This window comes from Rhinolophus sinicus, linkage group LG06 (assembly GCF_036562045.2).
Source record: "Rhinolophus sinicus isolate RSC01 linkage group LG06, ASM3656204v1, whole genome shotgun sequence".
Taxonomy (NCBI): Eukaryota; Metazoa; Chordata; class Mammalia; order Chiroptera; family Rhinolophidae; genus Rhinolophus; species Rhinolophus sinicus.
Window position 1 is genome coordinate 91079510 of NC_133756.1, and position 21797 is coordinate 91101306.

The 21797-nt window shown below is 35.5% G+C and overlaps 1 protein-coding gene across 1 annotated transcript in view; it reads right to left on the minus strand.

Moving 5' to 3' along the window:
* LG06H11orf65 (linkage group 06 C11orf65 homolog) overlaps positions 1-21797 on the minus strand; it is a 59629-nt gene that overhangs the window by 17636 nt on the left and 20196 nt on the right. Inside the window, exons 3-5 of the mRNA XM_074337119.1 lie at positions 6362-6415; positions 6028-6228; positions 4249-4379 (exon numbers count right to left, since the gene is read on the minus strand). Of these exons, the coding sequence (XP_074193220.1) occupies positions 4249-4379; positions 6028-6228; positions 6362-6415 (386 nt within the window). The remainder of the gene's footprint in view (positions 1-4248; positions 4380-6027; positions 6229-6361; positions 6416-21797) is intronic.

A 21797-nucleotide genomic window follows, 5' to 3' on the forward strand; every position in this document is an offset into this window, starting at 1 on the left:
TGGTTAGAGGCAGTGTTGTATGGAATAAAATGATGACAGATAGGGCATTCTATAAATATAGTGCTGACAGAAGTAATGCAGGAGAGAAATAAAATACATATCCAGAATATTTGTTTATCGCTGTGAAGACAAAGGGATGCTTCTTCTGTTATAAGAAAAGTTAATATAATAAAGCCTGACACCAGGTAGCCGGTATATCCCACTACTGGGGGCAAAGCAATGGTCTTTGGTGACTATATAGCCAGAGCAGGCTTAGTAGGGGAAAGACCATGTTTATGAGTCTATGTACAGCCTCCACCACTGTAACCAGGGCCATTTTGTACATGGTTCTATTGAGAAAGCACTAAGGTGGCCAGGGAAAAAAGCTGATATTTGCAAGATGGGTCATCTTGTCCATCTGATTACTGAGAGCTTTCTGCTTCATTTAAGTTCTTTAGAAGGCATTTATGAGGACATAACTATGCTGTGTGCCCAACACGCTGAGTATACCTGGCCCCAGACCTAATAACCAATTTTTCCAATTTAATTCTTTCCAAGTCCCTGATCAGGTGAGAAACTATTAGCTATTGCCCACAGTCAATAAAATCCCTACCTCAAGCTATTTCCCCTTCCTTATGAAGTGGGAAAATCAGTGGGAAAGCTAGTTGTGCTCACTGGGAGGATAGCCTTTGTCCATTTTCTGGGCCAATTGAGGGATTATAATCTAGTGAGTGTCCATTTTTGGATAGTGCCAGCAGCATCCTGTGAGCTCACCTTGACCTCATGGAACTTCTCAGACCCATTCTCATATATAACACATCTATTTTATACTAAAATGATGCTGTATACTCTCAGTTTTGTGGTTCAGTGGATTAGATAAAACTTGGTCGATTCATAATCACATAGCACTTAGTATTCTATTGTCAAGCATCCAGTCTCTATCAGGGCCCAGTAAGTAGCCCAGAACCGATTTTCAAATGGAGACTAGTTTGGGCAGAGAAGGGCATTACCTTTACTCCTAAACCCTAGAGTTCTGTGCTGTGATCCCCCACTAGGCTCTTTAGAGGCTCCATACAGTAGTTCACTGTGTCACAGACATGTCTAATACTTTGGGACAGCTGAGCCATAAAGCCTGAGCGGTCGGGCAGCTTGACCACACTGTGGACCTGCTGGAGTCTGAAGCCTTATTAGGTCACTGAATAGACTGGAGCAGCATGCCCACATGTGGCATAATTTACCTCCCAAATCCAGAGAGGCTAAGTGTTGTGTGTCTTCAGGGTGGATGGTGCAAGGTGCAATAACGTGTCTCTCAATTTATAAGTACATATATAAACTTATATATACATAAACTATATAAACTTGTAGTTGACATTCATTATTGTTCAGCTTCAGCTTCAGGTGTACAGTGCAGTAATCAGGCATCTACATCTTCCCTGAGGTGATCTCCCTAACGAGACAAGTGTCCATCAGATACCCTACAAAATCTTTACAACATTATTGATTACATTCCCCAAATTAACTTTCGTAACCCCGTGGCCATCTTGTGGTTACTGACTGCTTTCTAATCCCCTCACCTTCCCCCTTATCCCCACCCCATTCCCATCTAGCAACCCTCAGTTTTTCCTCTATGTCTCCGAAACTGTTTCTGATAGTTTTCTCTCTTTTTAAAAATGTATTAACAGGTTTCTAAATTGTATTGCTCTTTTCAAAGGACACAAATTTTGATTTTATTGATTTTCTCTGATGGTTTTCTGGTTGCAATGTCATTGATTTATGCTGTTATCTTTAGTATTTTGTTTCTTCTACTTGCTTTGGGTTTAATTTGCTCTTCTTTACTGGTCCTTATGCTGGAAGCTTATATCATTGATTTGAGATCTTTCTTCCTTTTTAATATAAGTATTTAATACTATAAATTTTCGTGTACATACTGCTTTAGCTGCATCCTCAAATTTTGGTATGTTGTATTTTCATTTTCATTATATCAAGAATATTTTCAAATTTCCCTTGTGACTTCTTTGACTCATGGATTATTTATAGAGGTATGCTGTTTAGTATCCAAATATTTGGAGGTTTTCCAGAAATGTTTTTGTTATTAATTTTATTGTTTTTAATTTCTTTTTAATTCTATTGTTATCAGAGAACTTCCTTTATCTGATTTTAATCTTTTACATTTGTGGATGTTTGTTTAATGGCCCAGAATGTGGTTTATCATCATGAACTTGAAAACAAAAAAGTATTTTCTGTTTTTGGGTACCGTGCTCTATAAATGTCAACTATGACAAAAACGTCAAGTTGGTTGATGATGTTGGTAAAGTTTTCTAGATCTTTACTAATTTATTGTCCACTTGTTATATTAATTAATTACTAAGAAAAGGGTTTTCAAATCTCTGATTATAATTTTGGATTAGTCTTTTTCTCCTTTCAGTACTCTTAGTTTGTTTCATGTATTTTGAAGCTCTGTTTTTAGGTAAACAGCATTTAGGATTGTTATGTCCTCTTGATGAATTTACGCCTTTATTATTTTAAATGACTGCCTTTATCTCTGGAAATATACTTTACCCTGAAATCTACTTTGTTTGATATTAATATAGTAACTCCAGCTTTCTTTTGATTACACTCAGCATGATCCTGTTCCATGTGTTTACTTTTAATCTATTTGTGCTTTACATTTAAAGTTAATTCTTGTACATAACATATAGATCATTTACATTTAATATGATTATTGATGTGGTTGGTTTTAATCTACATCATGCTATTCATTTTCTATTTGTCCTGTGCTTTGTTTTCTTCCCTCTTTTTTAAGCCTTCTCTTGGATTCATTGATTGTTTTTTATGATTCTACTTATCTCCATTATTTGCTTATAATGAAGGCTTACATCTTTGTTACTGTTGATGTCATGTTTGCTTTATGGTTTGTATACATCTTTAATTATCAATATTAAACAATATTGTACCATTTCATAAGTAGTATAAAGAACTTCTAACAGCTTATTTCCATTTCACTTTTCCCAACCTTTGTATATCATATATTTTATTTCTATACTGCTATAAATTTACAAATATCACAATACATTGTCATTATTTCTACTTTAAATACTCATAGTAAATTACCTGTACATTTTTTAACTTTATTTCAAAATTGGTTCATATGTTTTTATCATAGTTATTTCTGTAAATATTTACTTGTAATGTCAGAAAAAAATAAGCAATTATATTTTGTTTGAAATGAAGATTTTCAATATAAGAGAAGAAGTACAATTGTGGAATCAAGAATTTAAGTAGAACTTGATTGGCAATATCAATATTAATTCATTCCTTTACAATAAAACTTTTAATATGTATCTTTTTTAAATTGTGGTAAAAAAAACATGTAACAAAATTTACCATCTTAACTATTTTTAAGTGTATAGGTCAGTAATTAGTTATACATTTTAAAAAGATTTAAATAGTAAGAAGAAAAGTCCTTTATATTGATTTACATAGTTACCATTTTTGGTGTTCTGCATTCTTGTATGGATCCAGATTTCTACCTAGAATAATTTTCTTCTGTCTGAACCTCCTTTAACTTCTTATAGTGCTGATCTTTTCATGATAAGATCATGAACTAAAAAGGTTTTCTTTCATATTCATTAAAAAATATATATTTTCAGTGGATTGTTTGCTGTTGATTAATTTATCTTCTCACATGAGATTATTTTCCTGCTGCTTTCCATGCTGGGTAATTGATTACTATACGGTAGACACTGAATTTTCTATGATTTTAAGTACTGGAGTTTCTTGTATTCCCTTAAACATGTTGGAGCTTTGTTTTGGTATGTAGTCAAGTAAACTTAGAAACAATCTGATTTTTGACACTTGCTTTTAACATTTGTTACATAGGTCTAGAATGACTTTTAATGTAATCCATACAGTCAGTATGTGTGGGCAGAAAGAAGGGTTGAGAAGGGTACAGAGTGAGTCTGGAAGGCCAAAAGAAAGTTTTCTGACACATAAGAGTAAATGCTCATTTTCATATCTGATGTTCCAATAGACGGTGATTTCCTTGAGGTCAAAATGTCTTTTCCCATTAAAATCCTGGAGATTAACAGTGTCTTATACATAATAGGTATTTATTAAATGTTTGCTTTCTATGTATTTTTAAAAATATAATTGTAACCTTACATTCTCTTTTAAAAATAACAGGTAATTATTTTACTAGTGATGGCAATTTTTTAAAAACTTAAAGTACCGTATACTTCTTTAGTAAGGCCAAATAGTTCATCAACTTACATTTGCTTCATCCATTCTATTTTTCTATTTTTTCTTTTCTTTTCCATATCTTGTCTTCTCTTCAGTTTAGAGAAATGGAATTTGCTTTCCTTTTTATTTCCTACCATTACATCTTCAGTAGACACCCAAAACTATTGAGAAATTAAAAATGAATATATAAAATGTTGAAATACTGATTGTGAGGTTATCCGGCTATACGCGAGAACTTCTGTGCATTCAGGAGGAATATGTCAAGACAGAAATAGAGGAGAAGATAGACATTTTTAAGGTATTTCTAATTAAGTGATGGACAAATAACACATTGAGCCTTCAAAAGTATATACCACACAAAGACTGACAAAGTATTAGTGTACTGAGGTACTTAATAAGTATTTGTTGAAGGAATAAATGAATAGACATATTCTAAGAGTGTTTCTCATAAAAACAGACCTGACCTACTCTTAGAGCTGTTGGCTTTTTATTTTTATTGGGGAATGTTGGGGAACAGTGTGTTTTTCCAGAACCCATCAGGTCCATGTCAAGTCGTTGTTTTCAATCTAGTTGTGGAAGGCGCAGCTCACTGGCCCATGTGGGAATCGAACCAGCGACCTTGATGTTATAAGCACTGCGCTCTAACCACTGAGCCAACCGGTGGCCCACTCTTGGCTTTTGAAGACTCTCATCCTCAAGATGAATAGGCACCCTCCAAGAACACAGAAGTCTTACCAGTATGTCCCAAGTTGGTGGTTTCCCCTGTATGACACTTTATCCTAACTGGTTGCCTACTTTTATACTTCTGATTAATTCCCCTTCCCCTACCACACACACATTAAATAACAAGAAGGGGAGTTTGTTACCCCCCCCCACACACACACACACACAACACTGTATTTGCCACTATTAAAGTGCATGTTTATTGCACTGTACTGAAATATCCTGTTTACTGACTGTCTCCCTAACTAAAACACAAACTTGATGGGGAGGGACTATTCTTATTTACTATTGTATCCCTAGCATCTAGTACAATGCCTGATACACGGTTGGTAGGCAATAAAGTTTGTTGAATGAAGGAATTGATTCATATCTTGATAATTTCACTTTTCATACTTAGTATATTCAGCATACCACATTCTACAATCTGTCTACTAGAGACTGATGATTTGAATGAAGATACTTGAGGCCATATAAAGAGACATCTAGAGCTAAGGAACCAGATCATGTTAACCTATAAAATGTAAACTTACAAATATTCTTATGTAGAAATTATATCCATAAAAAAGAGATTAAACATGGGTGTTTATAGAAAAGTCCCTGAATCACACATACACATTAAGAGCTATGTATATTTAAAATCATTCTGTTCAATTAATATGAATACATGTTAAATTCCCTAACACCATAAAAATCCAAATGATTTCCTCTGCTCTTACGAGCTCTATAAGAGAAAATGTCATATCGTTCCCAAGAAATTCCACCTCTAGTCCAAGTATTAATATAGAGTCAACAACATCTTTAATTTGCTTTGTTATAAAGATGGTAAACTTCTGAGTACCAGAGAGTATCTAAAGATGACCTAGATAAAAGTTAAGTACTAAGAGAAGAAATATGTGTAAGAAAAATAAGATATATTCCTGTATCTCAAAGTACTACTAGTAACCCCAGAGTAACTTAAGCAATTTTTATCAGTTAAATTACTAGGATTTACTATTTATAAAAATAATTTTAAAACTAATTTTCAAAAACGCAAGTTGGTTTCTAAATAGGTAAGATTCAAAATTATTAATACTTCTCTTTTCTTACTCTATCAGAAACAGGCCTCCAGCCATTGTTCTCTATGCGACGATACCAGCCGCTACGATCCTCTTCCTGAAGATTATCACTTTTAACATGAGATGTATATTTTGCTGCAAGTTTTGTGTAATCTCTAGGGCTATTAGCACACAAATCTTCAACATGTCTCTGAGTGAAAATTTTATAGTATATTTCAGGTGGAAATTTAACCTGTAGATGGAAACATTCAAAGGTTCATTGCAATCTAATTACAAAAATGGTTTGTGCATTTTAAAAATTATATCTTTTAAATTTCGTATTGATGTGTTTTAAAATTACAAAATAAGAATTCATCCATACTCACACCACCTAATCTGAATCGTACATGAACTCCAGCAGCAGCATCCAGAAGCTCTGCCTATAAAAAATATATATTACTCTTCAACATTCTGTCTACATCAATTCACTACTTCTCACGCTATCATGTTAAAATAGTTGCTGAATCTTGATTATTTATGAAATAGGTCAAGTGAATAAACCTCAAATAATTATTTTTAAATTAGAAAATATTTTAAGATTTAATTTCTTATGGTCATCCAATAAGTAAAACAGCTTACATGATAATTGGAAAAATGATACCAAACTATGTTTCCTTTCCATGCAATAAATAAGTACAAAAGGCAAGTGATTTGTTATTCATAAGCAAAAGTTTTAAATAAGTCCTCAAATATTTTATTTACATATTAAGTATTATCTTACAGGTAAATTCAGAGAAAAAAATTGAGATTTGTCAGTCTGAGTTTAACAGCAGATAACCTTTCCTAATTAGCTTTTGTTAAATCAAAAATCTAGGTTTAAATTTTGTAAGAATTATATATAATTGGTCTTCTAAACTTTAATGCACTGGACCAAATGGAAAATAGAGAAGAAAAAAAAAATTTGGTTCTGTATCAGAAGACAGTTCAACCTTGTCTTCTGATAATATTAAGGTAGATGAGAGAACAGATATTTTCCTAAATTTTTCAGTCTATAAAGCTTGAAAGACAACATTAGTTTTGCATAATTTTCTCCTGACTAAAAGTTATATATACACACATATATGTTTCAAATATGAAAAAAGATGTTTTTTAACAAGACCTCAAACTCTATGTTCATAAAGTTCATAAATATATGTATACTTTTATGTGTAAAGTTTTCTACTATGAAAGTAGACAAATCTTAAGTGTACAGCTCTATAAATTTTTACCCTTGCTCATTTAGTCAGTTAAGGTGAGGGGCTGATCACATCAATCCAATCAGAGATTGAGCTGAGTTAAGTCTGATTGCAGTTTTAGTAATCCATATCTGGTTTGTCCACTTCTAGTTTTTCCCTGTTTGTCTGATTTGATCCTGGCAGTTCTCTATTTCCTCAACCATGAAAGACTATGGGAAATTCAGTTACACTCTTTAGAATATTTGAGCTTAATTCTTTATCCTTCTACTACCTACAAACTCAACTAGGGGGGCTGTGTTGGCTGTGTATTTGAGGCAATTCGCTCCCCTCTAGCATGACTTTGTCTCCTAAGTTTACGAGAGATTATGGGAGATTTCATTTGGTGGGACAGTTTTGTTTAAAGTGGACTTAGATTAGTTGTAAATGTGCCCTGCAAATTCTAAGGCAACCAAAAAAGCATTAAAAAGAAGTTTAGTTGATATACTAAGAAAGGAAAGAAAATGTAATCATATAAATTGATCAACCAAAACAAGAGAAGGCAGAAAAAGAGTCCAAGACCAAACAAACAAACAAACAAGGGCGAGCAACACCCTTATGCAACAAACACTTTTAGGAAATGGTAACAAACATGGTAGATCTCAATCAAATTATATTAATAATCACTTTAAATGTCAATGGTCTAAATATACCGATTAAAAGACAGAGACTTTCAGAGTGGATAAAAAAATAAGACCCAACTATATGTTGTCTATAAAAAGAAAAATCCACTTTAAATATAAAGAAACAGATTGGTTAGAAACAAAGGGATGGAGAAATATAATAGCATATTAACTAACATTAATCAAATAAAAGCTGAGCAGCTATATTAATTATACACAAAGCTGAATTCAGAGCAAGAAAATTTATCAGGAATAAAATGTAGCATTACACGATGATATAGTGTCAATTTGCTAAGAAGGTATAACCACCCCTAATGAGTAGGCATCAAAATATGTATGGCAAAAACTAGTAGAACTGCAATGACAACTAGAAGAATCACTATTATAGTTAGAAACTTCAACGTTTTTCTATCAGTAATTGACAGATTCAGCAGACAGAAAATCAATTAAACCTAAAAGTACCATCAATCAACTGGATCTAACTGACATTCATAGAACATTTGATCCAACAATAGCAGAATATACATTCTTCCGAAACTCACATGGATTATTTACCAAGTTAGAACACAATCTGGGCTATAAAACACACCTTAACAAATGTTTTAAAAAACAAGAAAGAAAGAAAAGAAATCACACAACGTATGCTTGTTTGTCCCAATAGAATTAAACTAGAAGTCAGTAACAGAAAAACAAATGGAAAGCACCAAAACTTGGAAATTAAACAGCACACTTCTAAACAACAAATCTGTCAAATAAGAAGTCTTGAGATAAATTTAAAAATATTTTGAACGAAATGAAATGAAAATACAACTTTTCAAACTTTGTGAGATGCAGCAAAAACAGTGCTTAGAGGAACATGTATAGCATTGAAAGCATATATTAGAAAACAAAAAAGATCTGAAGTCAATAATCTAAGCTTCCACCCTAAAAAACTAGCAAAAGATAACAAATTAAATAAAAAGTAAGCAGAAGAGATGAAACAAAACTAGAACAGAAATCAACAAAATTGAAAACAGGAAATCAATAGAGAAAAGCAAAGAAACTAAAAGCTGGGTCTTTGAAAAGATCAGTAAAATCAATACACTTCTGGCCAAGATAACTAAGAAAAAAAGAGAGAAGAGACAAATTACTGATATTAGAAATGAAAGGGAGGCCACCACTACTGATTCCATAAAAGGATAACAAAGAAATACTATGAACAACTCTATGCCCACAAATTGATAACCTATATAAAATGGATCAATTCCTTAAAGATACAACCTGCCAAAACTCACATAAGGAGAAATAGACAATCTGAGTAAACCAATATCTATTTACAAAATAGAATCAATAATTAACCTTTTAAAACACAAAGCACCAGGCCCAGATGGGTTCACAGGTGAATTCTACCAAATATTTAAGGAAGAAATTATACCAATTCTTTATAATCTCTTTCAGAAAATAGTGGCAAAGGGAATACATGCCAACACATTCTATGAGGCTAGCATCACCCTCATATCAAAACCAGACAGATACATTACAAGAAAATTAAACTATAGATCGATATCTCTCATGAACATAGATGCAAAAATTGTCAACAAAATATTAGCAAATCAAGTCCAACAATGTATAAAAAGAATTATACATCATGACCAATTGGGTTCATTTCGGGTTTGCAAGGCCATTATCACATTACATCAGTGGGGTATTTACCTGAAGAAACCCAAAACATTATTTCGAGGGAACATGTGCATTCATATGTTCATTGCAGCATTATCTACAATGGCCAAGATGTGGAGGCAGCCTAGGTGTCCATCGATGGAAGAATGAATAAAGGAGCGATAGTGCAAATATACAGTGGAATATTGCTCAGCTGTGGAAGGGAATGGGTTCTTGCCCTCTGTGGTGGCATGGATAGACCTAGAGGGTGTTGTGTTGAGTGGAGTATGTCAGACAGAGAAAGACAGATGCAATATGATTTTGCTTGTATATGAAATCTAAAGAAGAAAGTAAGCAGCAGCAACAACAACAAAAAACAGAAACAAACTCATAGATACAGAAAACATTTTGATGGCTGCCAGATGGGAGGGGAGGTTGGGATGTGAGTTGAAAAAGGGGAAGGGATTAAGTACAATTAGTTATTAAAAACTAGTTATGGGATGTAGGGTATATATAGCACAAGGAATATAGTCAATAATATTGTAATAACTATGTATGGTATCAGATGAGCACTAGATTTGTTGGGGTGATAGATGGGAAGGAGTTGGGAGTGGGGTGGAAAATGTGAAGGGATTAAGAAGTACAAGTTGGTAGTCACAAAATAGTCAGAGGGATATAAAATGAAGCATAGGGATGATATGGTAATATGGTCAATGATATGGTAATAACTACGTATAGTGAGAGGTGGGTACTAGACTAGTCAGGGGGATCATTTCTTAAATTACATAAATGTCTAACCACTATACTGTACACCTGAAATTAATATAAAATTGACTGTCAACAGTAATTGAAAAATTAAAAAGGGGGGAAGAAGGTAAAGGGGAATAAGAAATCCAAATTTCCAGGTATAAAACATATAAGTCATGGGGATGTAATGTACAGCATAGGGAATATAGTCAATAATATTGTGATAGCATGGCACGGTGTCAGATGGTTACTGGACTTATCATGGTGATCACTTCTTTAGGTATATAAATGTTGAATAACTATGGTGTACCTCTGAAACTAATACAATATTGTATGTTAGCTATATTTTTAATAAAAACCTTAATAAAAAAGAAAGAATATATTTAAATCTTATAATACTAGTAATTACATTGAATGTGAATGAAGTAAATGTTCCAACAAAAGACAAAGAGTATCCTGCTGGATAAAAAAATGTTAACTATGGCAGAATAGTATTCTACTGTGTATATATACCACATCTTCTTTATCCAAGAGTCAACCAACTGAATGGGAGAAGATTTTTGCAAACAATGCCTCCGATAAGGGGCTAATATCCAAAATATATAAGGAACTCATACAACTCAACAACAACAAGAAAACAAACAATCCATTTAAAAAATGGTCAGAGCTGTCCAATGTGCTATACACCTGAAATTGAAGTAGAATAATATTGAATGTCAACAATAACTAAATATATAGGTATATATAGTCACAAGATGTGGAGTACAGCATAGGGAAAATAGTCAATGGTATTGTAACAGCTATATAAGACGTCAGAGGAATAGTAGGTTGGGGAGAGGGGTTATCACTTTATGAGGGGTTTAAATGTCTAACTAGTACATTGCTTTGTACACCTGAAACTAATAAAAAAATTCTTATAACTGAAAAAATAAATAAATAAAAAATGGTCAGAGGATTTGAATAGACATTTCTCTAAAGAGGACATAAAAATGGCCAATAGACATGAAAAATGTTCAACATCACTAATCATCAGAGAAATGCAAATAAAAACCACAATGAGATATCACCTTATACCAGTTAGAATGGCTATCATCAATAAGACAAATAACAAGTGTTGGAGAGGCTGTGGAGAAAAAGGAACACTCATGCACTGTTGGTGGGAATGCAGATTGGTGCAGCCGCTATGGAAGGCAGTGTGGAGGTTCCTCAAAAAATTACAAATACAATTACCATATGACCCAGCAATCCCTCTCCTGGGTATCTACCAAAGAAACCTTAAAACATTTATCCATAAAGATAAAGATATATGTGCTCTAATGTTCACTGCAGCTTTATTTATGGTGGCCAAGACATGAAAACAAGCAAAGATGAAATAGTGCCGTTTGCGACAACATGGATGGATCCTGGGATTATTATGCTAAGCGAAATAAGTCAGACAGAAAGAGTTGAGAACCATATGATTTCACTGATATGTGGTATATAAAACTGAAAATAACAAAGGAACAAGACAAACAAATGAAGAAACAAAACTCATAGACATAGGCAATAGTTTAGTGGTTACCAGAGGGTAAATGGGGAGAGGGGTGGTAAATGAGGGTTAAGGGGATCCAATATATGGTGATGGAAAGAGAACTGATTCTGGGTGGTGAACACACAATGTGATATATAGATGATGTATTACAGAATTATACGTCTGAAGTTTATGTAACTTTACTAACAATTGTCACCCCAATAAACTTAATAAAAAAAAATGTTAACTAACAATATGCTGCCTATAAAAGACAGAGCTGGAATACAAAGATTAAGAATGCTGAAAGTAAAATAGTGGGTAAGATGTACCATGCAAAGAATAATGAAAAATAATTTGTGTGACATAGCTACACTAACCTTAAAACAAAGAATATTACTAGAGATAAAGAGGGACACTTCATAATGATAAAAAGGTTCAATTCACAAGAAAGATATAACAATCCTAAACTGATATTCGGCGAATAGCATGGTCTCAAAATACATAAAGCACTAGGAAAATAGACAAATCTTCAGTCATAGTGGAGATTTTAAGACACCTCTCTTAGTAACTTATAATATAACTATGCAAAAATAATCAGTAAAGATATAAAAGCTTTGATTAACATAACTGACAAATTTGGCTTAATTCACATCTGTACAACACTATGCTCAACAACTGCAGAATACATATTCTTTTCAAGAACAGATAAAAATGTGTTTAAAATGGACAATGAAAAGAGGATTGAAATCACAGAGCAATTAAGATAAAGACTGATGGACTTCCGGAAAAATGGCGGTGTGAGGTGAGCCTCTGTAAAGCTCCCCTGGAATTTACAAAGAATCGAACAACAAAAACTCCACAAAGGACTCCCTGCACAGCAGACAGGCAACACGAAGAGGCCCACTACCGACTGAAATCACCTACAGGTGGGAGATTCGCGCGAGTGGAGGGAGGAGGAAAGGGAGAAGTGCGCGGAGACGGAGCCGCGCGGGCGCAGGACGCAGACCTAACTCAGTGCGCTGAGCTCGCTGCTTCCCGGAACTACCACAGCTGCGGGAGATCGGACTGCTAGGGCTCCGCCAGGGCTCCACAGGGCTGAGGGGACAGCATATAACACGGCTGAACCCAACGCTCACGGCAGAGACCTCGGAGAAAAGACTGAGGGAAAAAGGCTGAAAACGGTGGTTTAAGCCCGCACTGCCGAGCAGAGAATGGAGCCTTAGGCACTGAGACTAGCCGCCCCCTCCCTCCCCTCCCAGAGCTCGCCCCGCCCCCACCTGCCCGGTGCTAGAAGCGAAACAGTAGCAGTGTCAGATCAAAACAACAGAAAATTTGCTGTTTTGAGAACTGTGGACCGCAAACACAAATTCACAGCCCAACTAGTTCCAGCAAAGGGGAGAGAGCTGTGGAAGCAGGACCGGCTGTGGTGGTGGTCGCCGCCATTGCTCTGGGCCACCTCTCACAACTCACCCCACCCCTGACCCCACCTATCTGGGCGGATCCTTGCAGGAGTAAACAGAACTGCTGAAATATACGGGCTCTGAATCAGGAGCTGGAAGAGCTTTGGAACATCAAAAGCTCTCCGCATACCCACCAGGACACTGCGCCCTGTGACCTAGATGAACTATTAACAGAGGAGAAGCCCGTCTCCCAGGGAATCCCCCCATTGTGTGAGAAGTTGGAATAGTGCAGAGAAAACATAGCACTACTGTGTGGGAGAAGAAAAATAAGTTGCAGTTGGAGAAATAATAAAACATTCTACCAACAAGTACTGGCAAACAAAAGAAAGACCGCTTTCTATCAACCTGTTGCAGAAGCCACTCCTGTAGATGTCTAGGAAGAGAAATAGTAAACCAGTAATCGCCATGAATAACCAAGGCAACAAGATAGCTCAGAAAGAAAGTGAAAAATCTCCAGAGAAGGCACTTAAAGATACAGAAATATGTGACTTAAATGACAGAGAATTCAAGATTGCAGTTCTGAAAAAACTCAGCGAGATACAAGAAAACACAGATAGGCAGTTAAAGGAACTCAGAAACTCAATCAAAGAACAGCATGAGCATTTTACGAAAGAGATTGAAATCTTAAAAAAGAACCAAATAGAATTTCTGGATATTAAGAATTCAATAGAAGAAATTAAGAATGAAATAACCAGTTTAGGTAGTAGAGTTGACCAGATGGAGGAAAGAATCAGTGACATCGAAGATAGAAACCTGGAAATGACACAAATAGAAGAAGAAAGTGACTTGAGACTTAAAAGAAATGAAAGAACTCTACAAGAACTTTCTGACTCCATCAGAAAGAGCAATATAAGAATAATGGGCATACCAGAAGGAGAAGAAAGAGAGAAGGGAACAGAGAATATATTCAAACAAATTGTCGATGAGAACTTCCCAAATTTGTGGACAGAACTGGACCCTCGAATCCAAGAAGCAAATAGAACACCTAGTTACCTCAATCCCAACAGACCTTCTCCAAGGCACATTGTATTGAAGCTGTCTAAAATCAACGACAAAGAAAGAATCCTCAAGGCAGCCAGGGAAAAGAAGACGGTAACTTACAAAGGAAAGCCCATTAGATTATCATCAGATTTTTCAGCAGAAACTCTACAAGCCAGGAGGAGTGGAACCAAATATTCAAACTATTGAAAGAGAGAAACCATGAGCCAAGAATAATATATCCAGCAAAGATATCCTTTAGATATGAAGGAGGAATAAAGACCTTTCCAGACATACAGAAGCTGAGGGAATTTTCTAATACACGACCTGCACTACAAGAAATACTAAAGGAGGCTATTCGACCACCATCAACAGGGACAATTTGTGGCAACCACAACTCAAAAAGGATGAGAGTAAAGGCCTGAACCGAATATGGGAATGGAGAAAGTAAGCGTGCTGAAGAAAATGGAATACTCTAAATATCAAACTTTCTTTTACATAAACTTAAGGGTAACCACTCAAAATAAATCCAGAATTGAAATATATACTGTAATAAAAGAAGAAACAGAGGGAAACCTCATAGAATACCACCACACAGAAATAATAGACAACAACAAAAAGGCAAAGAAACAATGGAGACACAGCCTTACCAGAAAATTAAGATAGAATGACAGGAAATCCTCACATATCAATAATCACCCTAAACTTAAATGGACTGAACTCACCAATAAAAAGGCACAGAGTAGCAGATTGCATCAAAAAACTAAACCCAATCATATGCTGTCTCCAAGAGACACATATCAGCTACAAGGACAAGCATTGATTCAAAGTGAAAGGGTAGAAATTGACACTCCAAGCAAATGGTACCCAGAGAAAATCAGGTGTAGCCATAATGATATCAGATGAAACAGACTTCAAGGTGAAAAAGATAACAAGAGACAAAGATGGACATTTCATAATGGTGAAGGGACTGTACAACAAGAAGACATAACAGTCATCAATATTTATGCCCCCAATCAGGGAGCACCGAAATACACCAAGCAACTACTAACAGAACTAAAGGGAGAAATTGACCAAAACACAATTATACTAGGGGACTTAAATACATCATTGACAGCTATGGATAGATCATCCAAACAGAAAATAAATAACGAAATAGTAGCCCTAAATGACACATTAGATGAAATGGACATAATTGACATTTATAGAGCACTTCATCCTAAAACATCAGACTATACATTCTTTTCTAGTGTACATGGAACATTCTCAAGGATAGACCATATATTGGGACATAAAATCAGTCTCAACAAATTTAAGAAGATTGAAATCATACCATGCATATTCTCTGATCACAAGGCTTTGAAATTGGATATCAACTGTAAAAAGAAAGCGGGAAAAACACAAATACATGGAGACTAAACAACATACTTTTAAAGAAGGACTGGGTCAAAGAAGAAATTAGAGGAGAGATCAAAAGATACATAGAAACAAATGACAATGAAAATACATCCTACCAAAATTTTTGGGATGCAGCGAAAGCAGTTTTAAGAGGAAATTTATCTCATTACAGGCCTATCTCAAGAAACAAGAAAACTCCCAAATAAATAACCTCATGTTACACCTTAAAGAACTAGAAAAAGAAGAACAAGTAAAACCCAAGGTCAGCAGAAGAAAGGAAATAACAAAAATTAGAGCAGAACTAAATGAAATAGAGAACAAAAAGACAATAGAAAAAATTAATATGACAAAGAGCTGGTTCTTTGAAAAGATTAACAAAATTGACAAACCCTTGGCTAGACTTACTAAGATAAAAGAGAAGACACTGATTAACAAAATCAGAAACGTAAAAGGGAAGTTATCACGGACACCACAGAAATACAAAGGATCATCCAAGAATACTATGAAGGACTATATGCCACCAAATTCAACAACCTAGAAGAAATGGACAAGTTCTTAGAAACATATAGCCTTCAAGGCTGAACCATGAAGAACTGGAAAATCTAAACAGACCGATCACCAGTAACGAAATTGAATCAGTCATCCAAAACCTTCCCAAAAGCAAAAGTCCGGGACCAGATGGCTTCACTAGTGAATTCTACCAAACCTTCAAAGAGGATCTAATACCAATTCTGCACAAACTCTTCCAAAAATTGAAGAAGAGACAGTACTCCCTAACTCATTTTATGAGGCCAACATTACCCTGATACCAAAACCTGGTAAGGACAGCACAAAAAAGAAAACTACAGACCAATATCTCTGATGAATACCGATGCAAAAATCCTAAATAAAATTCTAGCAAATCGAATACAACAATGCATTAAAAAGATTATTCATCACGACCAAGTGGGGTTCATCCCGGGGCACAAGGATGGTTCAACATCAAATCCATCAATGTGATACATCACATAAACAAAATAAAGGACAAAAATCATATGATTATATCAATTGATGCAGAAAAAGCATTTGACAAGATACAACATCCATTTATGATTAAAACACTTAATAAAATGGGTATAGAAGGAAAATACCTTAACATAATAAAGGCCATATATGACAAGCCCTCTGCTAATCTCATAATTAATGGAGAAAACTGAAGCCCTTTGCTCTACGTTCAGGAACACGACAGGGATGTCCCCTATCACCTCTGCTTTTCAACATAGTGTTGGAAGTCCTTGCCAGAGCAATCAGGCAAGAGAAAGAAATAAAAGGCATCCAAATTGGGAATGAAGAAGTTAAATTATCACTCTTTGCAGATGACATGATGCTATATATAGAAAACCCTAAAGACTCCACCAAAAAGCTATTAGAAACAATCAACGAATACAGTAAAGTTGCCGGCTACAAAATCAAAGCACAAAAGTCCATTGCCTTCCTATATACTAACAATGAAATCTCAGAAAAAGAAATACAAAAAACAATTCCTTTTGCAATTGCAGCAAAAAGAATAAAATACCTAGGAATAAACTTAACCAAGGATGTGAAAGACCTATATGCTGAAAACTATAAGACATTTTTGAAAGAAATTGAAGAAGACACAAAGAAATGGAAAGACATTCCGTGCTCATGGATTGGAAGAATCAACATAGTTAAAATGGCCATATTACCCAAAGCAATATACAGATTCAATGCAATCCCCATCAAAATCCCAATGGCATATTTTAAAGAAATAGAACAAAAATCATCAGATTTGTTTGGAACCACAAAAGACCCCGAATAGCCAAAGCAATCTTAAGGAAAAAGAACAATAATGGAGGTATCACACTTCCTGACTTTGGCTTGTACTACAGGGCTACAATAATCAAAACAGCATGGTATTGGCAGAAAAACAGACACATAGACCAATGGAATAGAATTGAGAACCCAGAAATAAAACCACATAAATATGGACAGATAATTTTTGACAAAGAAGCTAAAAACATACAATGGAGCAAAGACAGCCTCTTCAATAAATGGTGCTGGGAGAATTGGATAGCCACGTGCAAAAGAATGAAACTGGACTGCTATTTGTCACCATGTACCAAAGTTAATTCAAAATGGATCAAAGATTTAAGCATAAGACCTGACACAATAAACTGCATAGAAGAAAACATAGGTACTAAACTTATGGACCTTGGGTTCAAAGAGCATTTTATGAACTTGACTCCAAAGGCAATGGAAGTAAAAGCTAAAATAAACAAATGGGACTATATGAAACTTAAAAGCTTCTGCACAGCAAAAGAAACCATTGACAAAATAAAGAGGCCACCAACTGAATGGGAGAAGATTTTTGCAAACAGTGCCTCCGATAAGGGGCTAGTATCCAGAATATACAAGGAACTCATGCAACTCAACAACAAAAAAACAAACAACCCAATTGAAAAATGGGCAGAGGACTTGAAGAGACATTTCTCCAAAGAGGACATACAAATGGCAAATAGACATATGAAAAATGCTCAACATCACTAATCATCAGAGAAATGCAAATCAAAACCACAATGAGATATCACCTCACCCCAGTCAGAATGGCTATCATCAACAAGACAAATAATAACAAATGTTGGAGAGGCTGTGGAGAAAAAGGAACCCTCATACACTGTTGGTGGGAATGCAGACTGGTACAGCCGTTATGGAAGGCAGTGTGGAGGTTCTCAAAGAATTACGAATAGAATTGCCATATGACCCAGCAATCCCTCTTCTGGGTATCTACCCAAAAAATCTGAAAACATTTAGAGATAAAGACACGTGTGCTCCAATGTTCATTGCAGCTTTGTTTACGGTGGCCAAGACATGGAAACAACCAAAATGTCCTTCGATAGATGAATGGATAAAGAAGTTGTGGTATATATACACAATGGAATACTATTCGCAGTAAGAAAAGATGATATAGGAACATTTGTGACAACATGGATGGATCTTGAGAGAGTAATGCTGAGCAAAATAAGTCAGACAGAAAAAGCAGAGAACCATGTGATTTCACTGATATGTGGTATATAAACCAAAAACAACAAAAGAACAAGACAAACAAATGAGAAACAGAAACTCATAGACACAGACAATAGTTTAGTGGTTGCCAGAGGGTAACGGGGGCGGGGGATCGAATATATGGTGATGGAAGGAGAACTGACTCTGGGTGATGAACACACAATGGGATTTATAGATGATGTAATACAGAATTGTACACCTGAAATCTGTGTAATTTTACTAACAATTGTCACCCCAATAAATTTAATAAAATAAAATTAAAAAAAAAAAAACAAAAAAAAACAAAAACAAAAAAACTAAACTAAAACAAAACAAAACCAAAAAAAAGATAAAGACTGATAACCAAAAGATAATGATTCTCAAATGTTTGGAGATTTAAAAGTATACTTATAAATAACCAGAAGAAATCAAAGTAGAAATTTAAAAATATTTTGAGTTGAATTTGATGATGAAAATATGACATACCAAAACTTTACACTACAGCTAAAATCAAGCATAGATAAAAACTTATAGCCATAAGTGCATATATCAAAAAAAGTCTGAAAATCAATAAATTCAGCACCCATTTCAAAAAGTTAGAAAAATAACAGCAAATACAACTCAAAAAAGATGTAAATAAGAAACTACTAAATAGCAGAAAATGGTGAAGTAGGAAAGAAATAAACAATATAAAGGAACAACAAAACTGAAAGTTGGTTCTTTGAAAAGACTAATAAGTGAGAAACCCTGATAAGATTCGTCAAGAAAGAGACATATATGCCTTCCCATGTTTATTGCAGCATTGTTCACAGCAGCCAAGATATGAAAACAACCTAAATGTCGACCAATGGATGAATGGATAAAGATGTAGTGTGTGTGTGTGTGTGTGTGTGTGTGTGTGTGTGTGTGTGTTATTCAACCACGAGAAAGAAAAACTGACATCCTGTCATTTGTAGTAACATGCATGGACCTTGAGCACATTATTTTAAATGAGATAAGCAAGACAGAGAAAAATAAGCACTGTATGATATCACTTATATGTTGAATCTAAAAAACTCAAACTTGTAAAAACAGGGAGTAAAATGGTGGTTACCAGGAGATAGGAGGAGGGGGAATAGGACAGATGTTGTTTAAGGGTACAAACTTGCAGTGCATAATAAATAAGTCCTAGAGATCTAACGCAAAGTATAGTGAATATAGAAAAACAATAATCATCAAACTTGCTAAGAGACTAGAACTTAATTATTTCAACCACTTAAAAGAAAGGTTAATTATGTAATGTGATAGAGGAGCTAATTATCACTACAATGGCAATCATATTACAATTATTATTTTTAAAATAATTTTAAAATAATTTTTTAAGTACAGTTGACAGTCAATATTAGTTTCAGGTATACAACATAGTGATTAAACATTTATATAACTTACAAAGTGATCACCCTGATAGATCTAGTACCCATCTGACACCATATGTAGTTATTACAGTATTATTGACTATATTTCTTATGTTATACATTACATTCTCCATAACTATTTTCTAACTACCAATTTGTATTTCTTAATCTCTTTCCCCTTTTCACCCACCCCCCAACCCTTCTTCCAGCTGGCAACCATCAAAATGTTCTCTGTATCTATGAGTCTGTTTCTGTTTTGTTTATTTTGTTCTTTAGATTCCACATGTAAGTGAAATCATATGGCATTTGTCTTTGTCTGTCTGATATAATCCACTCAGCATAATACCCTTCAGGTCCACCCATGTTGTTGCAGGTGGCAAGATTTCATTCATTTTTATAGCTGAGTAATGTTCCATTGTATATATGCACCACTCCTTCATTAACCATTCATCCATTGATGGACACCCAGTTTGCCTCCATATCTTGGCTATTGTAAATAACGCTGCAAATGAACATATAACTGCACATACCCCTTCGAAGTAGTGTTTTGGGTTTCTTCGGATACCAGAAGTGGGATAAATGGTCCTTCTTTTTCTCGTATTATAGTCTTTGTTTTAAAGTCTAGTTTGTCTGGTATAAGAATTGCTACTCCAGCTTTTTTCTTTTTCCATTTCCATTTTCACGAACTATCTTTTTCCATCTGTTTACACTCAGTCATGTGTGTCTTTCTATCTGAAATGTCTCTCTCTTTTTTTTAAAGATTTTATTGGGGAAGGGGAACAGGACTTTATTGGGGAACAGTGTGTACTTCCAGGACTTTTCTCCAGTCAAGTTGTTGTCCTTTCAGTCTTAGTTGTGGAGGGCACAGTTCAGCTCCAGGTCCAGTTGCCATTGCTAGTTGCAGGGGGCACAACCCACCATCCCTTGCGGGGGTCAACCTGGCAACCTTTGTGGTTGAGAGGATGCACTCCAACCAACTGAGCCATTCAGGAGCTCAGTGGCAGCTCAGCTCAAGGTGCTGTGTTCAATCTTAGTTGCAGGGGGCAGAGCCCACCATCCCTTGTGGGACTCAAGGAATTGAACTGGCAACCTGTGGTTGAGAGCCCACTGGCCGATGTGGGAATCGAACCGGCAGCCTTTGGAGTTAGCAGCATGGAGCTCTAACCACCTGAGCCACCGGGTGAGCCCTGAAATATGTCTCTTGTAGGCAGCATGTATGTTGCCACGCAGCAGCCTACCCGTCTGTCTCCTCGTACTTGCCCCTAAAGAAAGGAGAGTCTGTGAGACGGATCCTTTCAGGGACTTTGCTTCACCTTTGTGCTTGCACGTTATGTCTCCCTGTTTGGCCCCAGAAAGATGGCTGGTCAGCCAATGATGAGTAAGATTCCCCACGAGGTGGACAACTCAAGCCAGGCACAGTCTAGTGAGGACCCACTAGAGAACTTGTGGGGTCGATAGAAGTGGGCACAGCCCCCCACCTTCCCCCAGCTAAGGAGAGCCTCTGCCTCTGTGGCTGCATTTCTTCCCACAACCTGCGAGGGAAGAGATTCAATGATGTGCTCTCCATCTATTCATATGCATAAAGGTTTTGTCCCTTAGGGCAGTACATACATCCTCAGACTTATGGTTCCGCTGCCTGCAGGCAAGGGTGATTGGCTTGAATCAGTTTTTTATTATAATGTATAGGATTCACAGATCTTGAGACTGACAATCTTTATCCTCACCTAACTAATAAAAGCTAATGCGTAGGCCTGATTCAGG